Source organism: Peromyscus maniculatus, chromosome 6, assembly GCF_049852395.1.
Source record: "Peromyscus maniculatus bairdii isolate BWxNUB_F1_BW_parent chromosome 6, HU_Pman_BW_mat_3.1, whole genome shotgun sequence".
NCBI classification, from domain to species: domain Eukaryota; kingdom Metazoa; phylum Chordata; class Mammalia; order Rodentia; family Cricetidae; genus Peromyscus; species Peromyscus maniculatus.
Genome location: NC_134857.1, coordinates 114,658,391 through 114,673,808, shown reverse-complemented (window position 1 = coordinate 114,673,808; position 15,418 = coordinate 114,658,391). Strand labels below are relative to the sequence as shown.

The 15,418-nt window shown below is 41.1% G+C and overlaps 1 protein-coding gene across 4 annotated transcripts in view; it reads right to left on the bottom strand.

Annotated features, from left to right (window-relative positions):
- The window catches only part of Cenpe (centromere protein E), a 62,294-nt gene that overhangs the window by 45,073 nt on the left and 1,803 nt on the right, over positions 1-15,418 (bottom strand). For all 4 annotated transcript variants that reach the window (XM_076575020.1, XM_076575022.1, XM_076575021.1 and 1 more), the window contains exons 2-13: positions 14,174-14,265; positions 12,574-12,663; positions 12,330-12,448; positions 11,401-11,520; positions 10,626-10,707; positions 10,393-10,460; positions 10,246-10,311; positions 8,947-8,998; positions 5,858-5,945; positions 4,200-4,329; positions 2,607-2,726; positions 1,408-1,566 (exon numbers count right to left, since the gene is read on the bottom strand). In XM_076575020.1, the coding sequence (XP_076431135.1) occupies positions 1,408-1,566; positions 2,607-2,726; positions 4,200-4,329; positions 5,858-5,945; positions 8,947-8,998; positions 10,246-10,311; positions 10,393-10,460; positions 10,626-10,707; positions 11,401-11,520; positions 12,330-12,448; positions 12,574-12,663; positions 14,174-14,265 (1,186 nt within the window). The remainder of the gene's footprint in view (positions 1-1,407; positions 1,567-2,606; positions 2,727-4,199; positions 4,330-5,857; positions 5,946-8,946; positions 8,999-10,245; positions 10,312-10,392; positions 10,461-10,625; positions 10,708-11,400; positions 11,521-12,329; positions 12,449-12,573; positions 12,664-14,173; positions 14,266-15,418) is intronic.

Genomic DNA, 15,418 nt, shown 5'->3' with positions numbered 1-15,418 from the left:
CTCAGACAAAATAAAACAAGGAAGCTACTTCTTAATTTTTATTTATGTAAACACCATGGTGAATTCCTAGGTCTGGTTTACTTTAGGTCTTTAAGAAAACACACTGAGCTCCGTGGTAAGCACATGTTTACCCTGCACAAAGCCCTGGGTTAAATCCCAAGAACCAAGAGAGAAATGTATAATTGACTTTTGTCAATTATAGGATCAAGTGCTGACTCTAGAATCAAGTATCTCTCTTTTCTCCTTCCTAAACCCTCCCTCCTCTGTCCATCCTACAGTCTACCCTGACTCACTGTGAAGCAGTTTTCGTCCTCACCACATAACTAAAGACGCTCTTGCAAATAAGTCAAGGCTTCACTGTATCCACAGGCAAGGAACAAACCCCAAAACATCAAAGTCCTATTTAGTTTCTCTCTCAATTCCTCCCCAATTTGTCCAATTTGCTCCCTTTCCAGGGTCATAATTCCCCCAGAGATGCAACTTACCTCATGCAGACAGAAGCTATACCCTTCTGAACCTCAATGTTGATGTCACATAAGGCTCTGTTGTCCTTAGCATAATGCCACACTCACATTCCTCAATGTGCTTCAATATGCCCTGGCCACTGTGCATCTTAAGTTCAAAGTATGTTTACCTCGCATTTGCAAAACTCTTACACTTTTGGTAACGTAGGTTACTTCTTGAAGCATCTTCCATTGAGCTATTTCCTATTCATCGCTTACCTATACATCAACCAATACTTCTTCAATGTCTGCACATCCGCTAGTGACTTACACAATAGCCTACTGGTAATTACACTCAAGACTCACATTAGGATTTTCTGCATGGAAAGGACTGTTACACACATTCATGAGACTGGACATCAAGCTATCCTTCAGGTAACTATCCTTCAATAGTTAGTAACTGATGGAACTGAGATTAGAGTTCAGTTGGTCTGGCTTTGAAGGATACCCTAACCAAAATACTCCAGCATGTCTACTGGACAAACAGAAACCTATCCCAGGAAAAACAAAAAGGACACCTGCTGGAAGGCAGGATTTTGATCCCTACACTGATTTATAATGTCAATAGGTTTTCCTGAGTTAACGTTACTATTAATTAAGTAGAAGATACTTTCATAAACCCTAGTGATCTTAGTTCCTAATCATCTTATAAATTTCATTAGACTTCACTAAGAATCATAGTTCAGACAGTCTTTACCAACACCCTAGACTTTTTGAATTAGTATCTCTTCACATGAGAACTGGGGAAGAGGTTAATTATAACTCACTTTTTAGGTAGAGATGATAAATGGCAAACACACAGAATGCTCTAGATTTCTTAAAGATCCCGTATCAAAGGATAAAAAATATTAATCTTAAGCACACAGAAAGGCCTATTCTGTTTTCTGCCATCTTGCAGACCTACCTTCAGCTCCTGCTGCAATGCAATAGAAGACGACGTCACCAGCATCCGCTTCAGGTTCTGGATTTTCTCATCCTGCACTTTCTGAAGCAAGTCTTTTTCATCCAGGAGCTGGGCCAGTTGATCCTTTTCCATTTCCTGTGCCCGAGTCTTTGTATTTACCTAAGAAATATTGGGTTATATTAACTGTAAACGTAGCAAAACTGAGTCCTTGGAAGTAGCTTCAACAATAGAAAATTACATTTGCATGCAATCTATGAGAACTTTAATTTTATTAAAGTAAGATATTGTCTATATGCAGAAATCCAACATGTAGCTATCATAACCATGCATTTCTTCTCATTAGGATACTATATATCATGTTAGGATAATGTTGTTAATTCTATTAATTGTCTATGAAGATATGAATAGGTAGGGAAGTCATGGAAGCTGAAATATGAAAACTGACTGTAACAGTAGAGATGTTCTTGACATTTTATTTCATTTGACATTTTAGCTCATTTAAAAAAACACTAAAATGAAAGGTTTTTACAAGATATGGGAACATGATGATAAAAAACAAAGAGGCTGACTATTATTCTATGCTTAGAGGGCTAGCTATTAACCTCAAGGTGGAGGGGCATTCAGGAGAAAGTGAAAATACAGAAGGTAGCTTTAGGTCACCATACAATCCACATACAAAGATACATGGTCTCTTAACATAGCTCAATTTCAAGAAACTCCACTAATTTCAAGAAATGCCCTCTTCTGTTTTTGTTTTTTGAGACAGATGTAGTCTAGGCTGGTCCAGAAGTGGCTACACAGCAAAGGATGATCCTGAACTCCTGGACTCCAAGGAACTAGTATTATAGGTATCCAGCACCACGCTTGGTTTTCTGAAGTGCTTTGTACACAGCAGGCAATCATCCTATCGACATCTCCAACAGTCAGAAACAAGGTATTTCAGTTCATAGTAAATTTCTTTTGTTGTTGCTGAAGACGGACCCAGGGCCTTGTACATTCCAGGCAGCACTCTACCACTGAGTTCCATCACAATTACTGAAGCTAAATTTTTATGAATTGAATTATTTTAAGTTAAAAATCTGTTTGTTTTAAAATTAAGTAGTAGCAATTCAGATATTCATAAATTTATAGTCTCTTAGGCAGATCTCCATCATTCTATATTGGCTGTTAGTCTGTCACCCGAATAAAATCATACATACCTCCTCTAGTTGTTTTTTAAGGTCCACTATTTCTTTTCTGTATCTTTTCAAGAGAGCTTCATCATTTGACACCTCATTAACATAGGGAGTATTCTTCATGTATTTAGCAGTGCTAGCAAACTGGGACAAAACATCAAAGTATAAGATATTCAATATTTAAAATAATTCCAATAATAACACTTGTTTCTTGCAATCAACTTTTTTTTTTTTTTTGAAAAATAAATAAAAAACAACAACAAAAACCCACAGTACTTTTGGCTGAAAGTATTTGCCCTTCTTTTATCTTTTTCTATTTTTTTGGGGGGGGAGGGGAGAGTGATGTGCGTGTGATGTGTTCATATACGTGTGTGCATATGGAAGACAGGGGTTAGAGATCTTCATCGATTACTCCACCTTCTTTACTGAGGCAGGGTTTCTTAGTGAACCTGGAGCGCGTGGATTTGGCCAGTGCAGCCAGGCAGCTTGTCCTGGGATCCCTTGTCTTTGTTTCCTGAGTACAGGGACTGCAGGAGAAGTGCTATGCCTGCCCAGCTTGGATGTTGGGATCTGAACTCTGGTCCTCACACTGGTGAAGAAAGGGCTTTGTCCAGTGAGCCATCTCTCCAGTTCCCAGGACTCCATCAGGTAATCATGTTGGAAGCCAAGTCTCATCTACTTTATAAACGGTGTGAGGCCGGCAGTACCTTGAGCCAGTACTCAACAGCTACAATTCTTTCCTTTTCTACACAGGATCTTGTTATATGGCTCAGACTGGCCTGAGACTAGATAGGTAACCAAGCTAGCCTCAAACTCCGAGGAACCATCTTGTTTCTGCTTCCCAGAAGCTAGAATTGGAGACATACATCATTACACCTGGCTTAATTTGTTTTCCATTTTAGAGAGTGTTATGTTTCCCAGGCCGGCCCATCTGCCTCAGCTTCCTAAACACTGGGATTTGAGGCATGTGCCACCATGCCCAACTGTGAAGTCTTGAAGCGTTTTCCCCCAATGGGGAAAACTCAGGGTCTGTGTAAGCTTTGCAAGCATTCTTCCCGAGCTGTATCCCCCACCCCTGCAACAGCTAAGGATGGTATGTGACTGTCTTAAAGAGACCATTAACAGCACTGGGTCCCTCACCTAGAAAGCTGCTATACTAACTTGTTTTTCATTTTTCCTTTTCATTTCCTTTCTTCTTAAATAGAAAATGTAGGCCTGCAGCTTATATGCAGCCAACTGTTAGGAGAAATTCACTAAATGTCTGGTCACACACATATATATTTTTGGATTACTATTTGTGGCAAGTAGCACTAGTTTTTCATTTATGAACCTCACATAAAACTTCCAGTTACCATGTATCAATAGAAAAAAAGTATGTTAAAGAAAATATCAAATCATTTCAGTTAAAAGTATTGGGTGTGCCCAAAACTATAGAGGTGGAATACAAATATTAAAGCCTGGGAAAATTAAATTAAGGAATGCCAATTGCTAGACTGTACATCAATTTTACAACAGGCATTTTGTCAATGGAAGAAAAATGACTTGTCATTTTGGTAGATAAAGTTTTCTGAAAGTTAGTCATTCCCTACAGTGCAGTCAGATGAAAATGAAACTCACCTGGAGAGTGGTCAGGGTTTCATCAAGGGATACTGGAGTGATTGTGCAGATGATACGTGTTTTTGCATTTCCTCCCAAGGAATTCTGAAGAATTCGTGTTAATTTGCTGTCTCGGTAATTTATGAAACCACTTCGCAGGAAACAAGTGTGGAAAGAAAAAGGTTGAGAAGGTACTATAAATGTTTTCCTTTAAAAAATGAACAGTCATCATTTTATAAACTAAGTTTTTACCGTTTGTGTAAGGCAGATCAAATTGCTAATCAAAACTACTTAAGGTAGAAAATAAACTCAGGAGGTTAGAGTCCTATGTATAAGAAGCTATGATCATAAATTAGGCACGTGTATTAAAATCCCACAAAGAGCCGGGCGGTGGTGGCGCACGCCTTTAATCCCAGCATTCGGGAGGCAGAGCCAGGCGGATCTCTGTGAGTTCGAGGCCAGCCTGGGCTACCAAGTGAGTTCCAGGAAAGGCGTAAAGCTACACAGAGAAACCCTGTCTCGAAAAAACCAAAAAAAAAAAAAAAAAAAAAAAAATCCCACAATGAAGCACATTATTATAGATACTTAATGTATGCTAACAAAAACCAAACAACTGAAAAAGGACTCTGCAGGCTGGTGAGATGGCTCAGTGGGTAGCAGCCATGTGCAATGTTCTGAAAACCGAAATCAGACTCCTGGGTTCCACTGGCGACAAGAGAGAAGTGATTCTTAAGAGCTGTCCTCTTTCACTATCAGTTGTGTTTGCAAAATCAAAAAATAGAACAAAACCGTAAGAAAAAGGCTCTCTAAGCAAACAGCTCAGGTTAGGATCTCGACACAGTGTAGCTGGCAGACAATGCTGGAGGCGGGGATGGGAATCCGGAAGGCTCTAATCCAGGTAGTGTGCATGGCATCAGCCATGGAAGGGCCTTGAGAAGGGAGTTAAGGGAGCGCAGGCCAAACTACCTCGGGCTCCCGCACGATTAGGAGCAGATAAAAATGCTAAGCTGTACAAAGGAACATCACAGATTCGTAAGTGAGGAAATGTGGTGGTATTCTAATTGTACTGAAATGTGATTGTATGTTAATAAATAAAGTTGCCCGGGGGTCAGAGCTATTAGAGCCATAGACAGAGTGTGGCGGTGGTGGCACACGCCTTTAATCCCATAGATCTCTGTGTGTTCAGGGATACAGCCAGCATTGGAGACATATGCCTTTAAGACCTAGGGGGCTGTACATTCAGACAGTGACGAGGCAGTCACGTGTTTGGGTTTACAACCAATGAGAAGGCAGAATGACTGGAAAATCGATTTACGCACAGGAAATAGCTCTCTTTTCGGGAAGCTGGGACAGCAGGAGGAAGGGTGAGATTTTAGCTCTGAGCTCTGACCTCTCGGCTTTCTCTTTTACATTGTTTCTGTGTTTCTTATTTAATAAGACGGTTGGTTACATCTACATCGAAACATCCACTACCTTGCACGCCACATGTGCACTGAAATCTGCACTGTAAATATGTCCAATTATCACATCTCAAATAAACACACATGCTTAAAAAGCCAGCTCACAGAAACCCAAAATCTTTAAACAGTGCAGAAGAAATCGATACACTTGATTATGACTAAAGCATTAGTTTTCCATATAATAAAAACCACAAGAAATAAGTATAAAATAAAACTTACCCAACTTGTCCATCACTAAGTTTCTTAATCACTTGTCCCAAAATAAACAAACTCCGATTTATATTACAGCCTTCCTTGAGTCGCACACCTGAGTTAAACAAATGTAAAAATTAACTTCTGTATTAAATAAAGTGCTTGCTTGTAAGTTGTAAGTCAGACGTGAAAGGATCAGATGCTAAAATCCATGCTGTGGTTCAACCTGAGCTCACTTTCAACACTAATAGGTCTCTTTCTAGTCTGCTTACAGATGAAGTCAAACAGAAACATCACCACTGAGAGAAAACAACATCAAGAAAACAGGACTAGGGGGAAAAATGCCTGCTTCCCAAGGTCCTCTGACTTCTCAGTTCAATCTTTTTATAAACCTTTAAATAAAGGTGATCATGGACTTCCAACCAAATGTCAGTAATTTTTACTTTTAAACTGTTAATATGCAATATGCTTACACGATTCAGAAAGTTAAAAGGAAACATGCAAACCTTGGAAAAGCACATGCCCACTTTCCCCTATTCAGACAGCTCCTGTTCCTCACTAGAGAACCAGGATTGCTCCTTTGCCTTTCCTTCCAGACTTAAAACCACCTCCATATATAGTCATCATCTTTTCCCTTTCTATCCAGACCATACACACTACTTTGTTTTGCTGACAGGGCCTCTCTGTATAGCCCTGGCTGTTCTGTAACTCACTCTGTAGACCAGGCTGGCCTCGAACTCAGAGATTCCTTTGCCTCTGTCTCCCGAGTGCTGGGAATAAAGGTGTGCACCACCACCACCTGGCTTACATATTACTTTGTACTTTGCCTTTTCCCTTGAAAATGTATTTCAGAACTGGGCGGTGGTGGCGCATGCCTTTAATCCCAGCACTTGGGAGGCAGAGCTAGGCGGATCTCTATGAGTTTGAGGCCAGCCTGGGCTACCAAGTGAGTTCCAGGAAAGGCGTAACACAGAGAAACCCTGTCTCGAAAAACAAAAACAAAAACAAAAAAACAAAAAAAAAGAAAATGTATTTCAAAAAAAATTTCCTATTGGTAAAGATTGGCCTTCTTCATTTTATATCATATAATTCCATTGTGTGTTTATCATACTTTAATTGCCCTTTTGAAAGACACATGTTTCCAATCTTCGGCTCCTATAAAAACAAAAATGTGACAAATAATTTTGAACCAATGCTATTTCTGCTCCATTAGTTACCAGCAAATATTGCTGTCAACAAATCAGCTTAAGCAGCAGCATGTCCCTCTTGCTCACACACTGAGGGTGCGCTGGTGTGGTACAGCAGCATGTCTCTCTTGCTCACACACTGAGGGTGCACTGGTGTGGTACAGCAGCATATCTCTCTTGCTCACACACTGAGGGTGCGCTGGTGTGGTACAGCAGCATATCTCTCTTGCTCACACACTGAGGGTGCACTGGTGTGGTGCAGCAGCATGTCTCTCTTGCTCACACACTGAGGGTGCACTGGTGTGGTGCAGCAGCATGTCCCTCTTGCTCACACACTGAGGGTGCACTGGTGTGGTGTATACAGACCAACTGCTGGGTGGCTCCAGTTAGGCTGTGGGGTGAGCTCTGCCTCTGTGTTCTCATTCCTGAGTCAGAAGCTCTTCTTACAGTGAGTGCATTTGTTAGGAGCGCATTATAAATGCCCATTTATACCTTTCCATCCGACTCTCTTGGCTACCAGCCTTTCCCTTCAGGTTCTAGACTTTGTGTAGTAGACAGTCTTTCCCACTGTGAACTGACTTTTAACATTCATTTCCTTCCTTTCTTTGACAGGATCTCCCTGTGGATCCCAGGCCAGCCTTTAACTTATAGTCCCCCAGCTCAGCCTCCTGAGTCCTGAGGATTTCAGGTGGGGACCTCTAGCTCCTGATTCTGTCCAAGTAGGCTGATAATTCATTTAGTATTATGCAAGTTTTTTTCTTTCTTTTTTTTTCTTTGTGTAGCTTTTGGATCCTATCCTGGAACTCGCTCTGCAGACCAGGCTGGCCTTGAACTCAGAGATCTGCCTGCCTCTACCTCCCGAGTGCTGGGATTAAAGGCGTGCACCACCACCCGCCCAGCTTGTAGTACACAAGTTTAATTATGGTAGCTCAGGTTGTACTAGCCTGTGGGGCTGAATTTCCACTCACCGTCCTTCTCAGACAGTCTTGTCTGTTTTCAATTTTCTATACACATGGTAAATCATTGCATCCAGTTTAAATGCAAAAATATACTTTTGACTTTACTAGGAATGTTTTAAATCTAGACTATACATATACATGACATCTTTATAATTTTGAATCTTCACATTTGAGTGTGCTTTTTCATTAAGTCTTTACAACTTATGAGGTTTTTTTTGTTTGTTTGTTTTCCGGAGCCGAGGACTGAACCCAGGGCCTTGAGCTTGCTAGGCAAGCGCTCTACCACTGAGCTAAATTCCCAACCCCCAACCTCTGAGTTTTAAGAACTTTAGTTTTATGTAACCTTTGAATATCTTCCTAGAGAGCACATTTTATCGGTCTAGTCTTTTTTGTCCACTGAAATAGTCAAACTGGGTTTTTTTTTTTGCTTATGACAGCTTTTTTTTCCCCCCACTTTTATAAGGAGAATGGGAAAAATCAAATGGTCAATCTTGTCATGAAAAATGAGAACTATCCAGATAAATCTGGCTTCTTGTTGCAATCCTCCCCTATGAGAGCTCTGCAGTTCAGATGCTAGGAAGTCTTCTTGGAATGACTTTGATTACTGTTCTTTCTCTTCTCAGCACTAGTCACAGTCACTGTGTTTTTAATGGAGGGAAAGCTTTCTGAAATACGGTGTCAAGGTAAGTGGCAAAGCACAGAACCAGGACATTAGTACTAGAAGGACGGATGCCTCCCACCACCTGTTAATTTCTAACTAATTAAGATAGCTTAGATGGTTTTCATAGTACATCCCGGGCTGCCCAGCTACACAGCCCTGTCAGTCAACTGTAAACCTGAGTTTTTTAGTTGGTGCTGTAGTAGGTCAAAGGAATTCAGTTTGATTTTTATAGTAGTGATTTTCATCTGGAAGTCATTCCGTTCTCAACACTTTAACATAAATGGTCAGACGTTACCAAGTTCTCATTACCTTCAGCTCCTGTTTGAGCGGCTCGTTCACTGCCCGCAAGATCAACCAAATTCTGTAAGACAGATGAAAACATGTGTTTAGGAGGTGTAACTAGAAAGAATAAACTCTAACTTGGTGAAGAAACAGTTTAAAGACATGACGTATTGGAATATCCCCTTGAATCCTCATCTCCTAGCTACTGTTTGGGCCTCTCCTTTTTCCTCTGAGGCACACTGGACTCCACGCCCTTGTTCCTTCTCTCTTCTCCCTACATATACTCCATGCTGTTGAGGTATGTCCTACACAAAGTCCAGAACTTCACCAAGGAGAATGTGATCTTTGCAATCTGTCCTCTGCTGCTTTCTCTTTATTTCTAACGTTTTAGCCCCACCTTACTCTGTATTCAAGAACCAAGACTGACGCGGTCTTCTCAGTGGAGCTTTGCCACCTTCACCCTTCTCGCACATCTAGAATGAATGCGTCTGTAACTGCATTCAAACTTTTAGAGGTGAGACTTATTCACACAGCACTAATTTTTGTGGGCTGGCCATGTACATACCATATTGCACTGTAGCACTTTTGAAAGCACTGGCCTCTCTTTCATTCCATAAGTAACATGGGAAAAAAGTGAGTATCCTATTTTATTTTAACCATGCTACCTACTTTTTTGGTGGTGGTGTTTTGTTTTTGTTTTATCATATACTTCTAAGATACACTGGCTAGGATTAGAAAGAATACAAACAAAAAACGCATCCAAATTCCAAGATTCATCTCTCAGGCAAGAGGCTTTGTTGGTGTTAGAAGACTCAGCTCCTGCAGTTCTGCAGGCATCCCACACAGGAACAAAGATGCACTAACCCTTACACTAACATCTCAGCTAGTACCCGAGGCTAACCCTTACACTAACATCTCAGCTGGTACCCGAGGCTAACCCTTACACTAACATCTCAGCTGGTACCCGAGGCTAACCCTTACACTAACATCTCAGCTAGTACCCGAGGCTAACCCTTACACTAACATCTCAGCTGGTACCCGAGGCTAACCCTTACACTAACATCTCAGCTGGTACCCGAGGCTAACCCTTACACTAACATCTCAGCTAGTACCCGAGGCTAACCCTTGCACTAACACTTCAGCTAGTACCTGAGGCTAACCCTTGCACTAACACTTCAGCTAGTACCTGAGGCTACTCCGACGGTCACTTATGCTGCCAACTACTGACGCTTTGTTCCTACTTAGTAAACAGTTCTTATTCAAGCAGTCACCCAATAGGCTGTCTTCTTGGGCCCGTATGGAAAGTTATGGTTTAAAAATACTTACTAAATGCGACACCTTGATAGACCCGTCACAATTAGAAGATTCACCGTTTTCTCTGCTTTCCAAAATCTATACAGAAAAGGCAACTTGTCAAAATGAGTAAATTCTTCTTTGGGAGGTCCAAATGTAGGAAGAAACGGAATTACCTACCATCCTGAAAATCGTGTGGGAGCGACTGCTTCTCTGGTTCATTTTGGTTATTCCATAATGCCGGTTCTCTGTAAAAATGAGTTATAAGTCAACTGTGTACTAACTGAAGCCCAGGACAGACGCCAGGCTCCGCGTTAGCTCACTGTGGCAAGTCTACTGGGAGTCTGTCTTAGTTTAGCTCATAACAACTATGACGGGGAGTTCTGATGAGCATTAACGTGCAGCAGCCTTACTCTCGCCGGTTGTGATCCACTTCAAGGCCATTTCCGCGGTGTAAACCACTTCTTCTGTAAGATCGGCAACATAGACATTCCTCTGAAAACAGTTTAATTGTGAAAAGATTAGAGAAACAAAGTCTGCTTTCAAAGTTATAATCTACTATAGAATTTGAGAAAGTTTAAAAAAAAGAACAATTATTCTGTAGAAAAAAAAGCAACTTATTCACAATTTACTGTGTATACTGAACACAGAAAATTCTTTTATTTTATAAACTTCATTATTTTAAAAAAACCTCACAAATATAAAGACATTACACACCAAAATTATCCAGACCCAAAATATGTACAACTCAGTGAACTTTCATATACTTAGAACAGGCAACTGGAACAGAACCTATTTTAAAGTATAAACTTTCTGTATCAAATATATTTTATGCCCTTAGTTTTAAATAAACTCATACTCTTGTCATTTCATACATATAACTAGATTACTCTTCTACCTTTTCTTATCCCCCTACATCCCTATCATCCCCCATCCTGGTACCAGTGCTGTTCCCAACATGATTTTTAGTTTGGTGACTCTACTTAATCAGGGACATCTATGTGGCTGCTGAATCCAAACTGGATCCACTTGAGTGAGGTTCACAAGTGAGGGCAATGACTTCGCTCCCTGTAGCAAAGAGTTCAGCAGTGCTCAGAGGGCCCCCTGAATGCCACCTCCCTCCCTGACTGACCGCTGATAGGCTCATTCTTGGGCTGACCAGTGACGTCATCTAGTTCTTTTACTCACATTGATGTCTTCCCGAATTATCAAAGGTTTCATTTTTTGAGCATTACAGAGTAAGTCTGTAATGGTTTCATTGTAGATCTCCATGTAAGACACCCGTAGGAGAAATTCTCTCTCAGGAAACTTGGAGAAAAACAAAATGTGTGAAGCATCAGAAAGTTCTCATTTATAAACTAGCATCATACATTCACACACTGAGTAAAGACCCCAAGAAAAGTTATCTGTGAAGCCAACAGAATCCGCGGCTGTATGCTGATTAAAAAACACAGAGGCACTATTTCAGAAATAATGAATTGTCTAGGCTCAAAAGAAAGCCCTGACAATAGATGCTTTTACTTTCATGCAAATGCTCATTTCAAACCAACCTAAACCAATGATCAGCTGGTATACACTGCCCGCTGCCTTCCTTGTCTTCTACCCACGGCTACTTTTTATTGCTCCTTAAGCATCATTAGTAACTAAACAAAGCTAACATGGAACTAACTGCTCTGACAGGATCTCCTACTGCTTCATTTAGTCTACTTGTTGTTGGGAATAATACTGTTCTGGGACTCAACGGGAAAATTAATCCGCCGGGCGGTGGTGGCACACGCCTTTAATCCCAGCACTCGGGAGGCAGAGGTAGGCGGATCTCTGTGAGTTCGAGGCCAGCCTGGGCTACCAAGTGAGCTCCAGGAAAGGTGCAAAGCTACACAGAGAAACCCTATCTCGAAAAACCAAAAAAAAAAAAAAAAAAAAAGAAAGAAAATTAATCCAAGAACTTCAAGTTCTATGAAGTGTGTGAATCAATGCTATGCTTTTCTTCTTTTCCCAGGAAAGTCAGGAAATGAGTGTGAATCTTTTTCTCTTTCACTGTTTCAAGAGGAAAACACCCACTGCCACTCAGTTACCACTACCTTTTCTACGTGTGCTAGGAAGCGTGAAGTCGTTACCTTCTTAATCCTCTGGAAAATGTCATGAATGGCTCTGGGTATAACTCCCAAACAGTCTTCGGAACCCATCATAGTATGTGTTTTTCCCGATGCAGTTTGCCCGTAAGCAAATATAGTACCTGTAAAAACAAGCAAAATACATAGATAAATCAATGCGAAAACTCAAACTTATAGTGAATAAAACTATCAATACTTAATGGAACAGACACTGAAGATGTTTCTGTGACACGAAGTGAATACAAACCATTGTAGCCTTGTATAGCAGAATTGATGATTGGCACTGCGATTTCTTCATACACGTTCTTAGTGGTTTCATTACTATGAAAGACACGATCTAAAAAGAACAACACAGAAATTCAATCAAACATCAACTGCATTTTCAAAGAGTCAGTAAATACCCAAAGAAACAAAGTATCAGGATCTAAAATGGTGACATACCTAGGACGTCATTTCATTTTTATTCTTTCAGAAAACACCCTTCTCAAAGGGAAAATGCTCTGATCTCAGGAAAACATACACACGTCAACTATGGACTTTCAAAGGCGGTAGGGCACAGCGGCTCAGATGGGTCTAAAATCTGTTAGGTACAAGCCTGATAGATCCTCTCCATGTTGGGTCCTGGCCTCTAATTTACAAGACAGGCACACTACCATCTCTACAGAATTACTGCGAACATATTAGTACTCAGGAAATGTGAGCAGTTATTAACTTGAGATTTTATAATGTATTTTGTTAAAAGCTTCACTCAAGCTAAATCAAGAAAACACTGAACGAAAAATGTTACATGAAACAGTCGTCTGTCTTCTAAATTTAGACATTTGTACTGATAAATTTGCCATTCTAGGATCTGAATCTTGGCTTTTGTTAGAAAACTTAAAAAAAAAAAAAAAAGTGACACTTTCCATGGTGCAAAAGTTCACAGGGAACAGAATTCTAAACCAGGGAAATGTGTTGGCAACAAGCAGCTCAGTAATCATTGTGCTTCTAACAGTTGTCAGTTGTCCCTTCGGCAGAAGGAACGGGAAAATCACAGAGAGGCTGTTGAAGTCAGGATTTCAGGTGAAAGGGAGTTGGTAGACGTTTGTATTTTAATACCATCAACCTCAAGCAGTTGATGAGTTCCAATCTTCTATATGTGTATAGGGCCACTATAACATGAGTCTTACAAGGTCTTATAATAAAAAACCCAGAGCCAGATGTCAGGGTGAAAGCTGAAGAAAGATGAGAGAAGCAGAACAGCCAGCCACTAGCTTACCTCTACGGAATCCTCAGCCTCGAGACAGAGTTCCTGTTTCCTCACACCTTATATACCTTTCTGTGTCCTGCCATATTACTTCCTGGGATAAGGTGTGTGTCACCACTGCCTGGTTCTATATTTCTCTCATGTAGCCCAGTGTGGCCTTGAATTAAAAGTGTGTGCCACCACTCCTGACCTCTATGTCTAATTTAGTGGCTGGCTCTGTCCTCTGATCCCCAGGCAAGCTTTATTGGGGCACACAACATATCACCACAGGCCACCAAAGCCTAAAATACCAGAGTCTGAACTCTTGGGGACCTGTAATCTTGGTTTTATAACCTCTTAAATATACAGTTTTATCTTTAAAAACTCTATTATAAAATTGCTCTTTACTAGAAATCCTTTTATTTCCTATACTTCTCTGATCAAAATGTTGTCATTTTAGTTTTAACAATGGGATGACAGCGTAGGGTCTGGGACAATGGCGCTGTTTACTGCACTTACTTTGTAGTTCAGGTTGGCCTCGAACTCCTTATCCTCCCGCCTTCAGAGTGCAGGGAATAGAGGCTACCGCACCCAGCATTCGATAACTTTTGATTAAACTTACCAAAACTGAAGGATTTCCCCCCATCAGTCTGATAAATAGCATTGTTGTCGGTCTTCCAGTACACATGGGCGGCTTCTCCAAGTTCTTCTTCTCTGCAAGAATGGAAAACCACACTTCAGAACAGTGTGAGTGATCACAGAGGTCACAGCACAGGAGGGATCATCTAAAACATTTCTCATTCTGAAGACTACTCTAGAAGTCGGCAAGAACAAAAAGTCTACCTTGGGAGGGTCAGGACTCAGCTCTCTGATATGAAGCTTAGTGATCTGCTTCCCATTAATTCCCCAGTGAAGCCCCTCACTCCAATACCAGAATGGGAGGAGAGCAGTACCAAGTGCTACTCTGATTATGTTTCTTTCTTTCTTTCTTTTTGGTTTTTTTGAGACAGGGTTTCACTGTGTAGCTTTAGAGCCTGTTCTGGAACTCACTCTGTAGACCAGGCTGGCCTCAAAAATCAGAGATCCGCCTGCCTCTGCCTCCAGAGTGCTGGGATCAAAGGTGTGCACTACCACTGCCCAGCCTGCTTATGACGTTGTATATCAGGTGTGGGTGTGGGTTCACACGGGTCCATGGAATCAAGACACAGAGGCACCCCAAGGATGCTCTAGCCTTTTCCAGTTGTAGCAAAGGGCCCTTCTGTTGTTCTCCAAATTACACCTTTCAGCAAGTTAATCTCTGTCCCCAATACCTCTCACCTAAGCTTCCCAAAGGGACAATGCCAAATGCAAATTCTCAGTTAAGGAATATCATGGTTTCCCTTTCCGGATTGTTCCTCAACCAAGTCTGCACAGGCAAGATTCACACAGAAGGTAACAAGAGAAACAAGAAAAGGTGGGTTAAGGCTAGATGAAGCAGACTAGGGGCACTCTGGAGCCAGACCAGGGGTAGCTCTGTGGGAAGTCTCCACTTTCATTTCTAGGGGTGTCTGACTTTTCACATGTGACATGATGCTGTCATCTACAAAGTTCACCCCGGAGAACCTTACAACAGAATGCTACAAAAGAAAAACAAAACAAGACAAAGAACAGCAACAACAACAAAACCTCTTACAAAATGAAGTTTTTATAGTTTCAAGTACATTATGATTTTATGTTGAGCTATAGTCATGGTTATCTTTGCATGGGGGGGTTCTACTGCCTGTCTAAAATCCTTAAAAAAGAAAAAACCAAAAACCCTCTGGGTGGTGGTGGTGCACGCCTTTAATCCCAGCACTTGGAAGGTAGAGGCAGGCGGATCTCTGTGAGT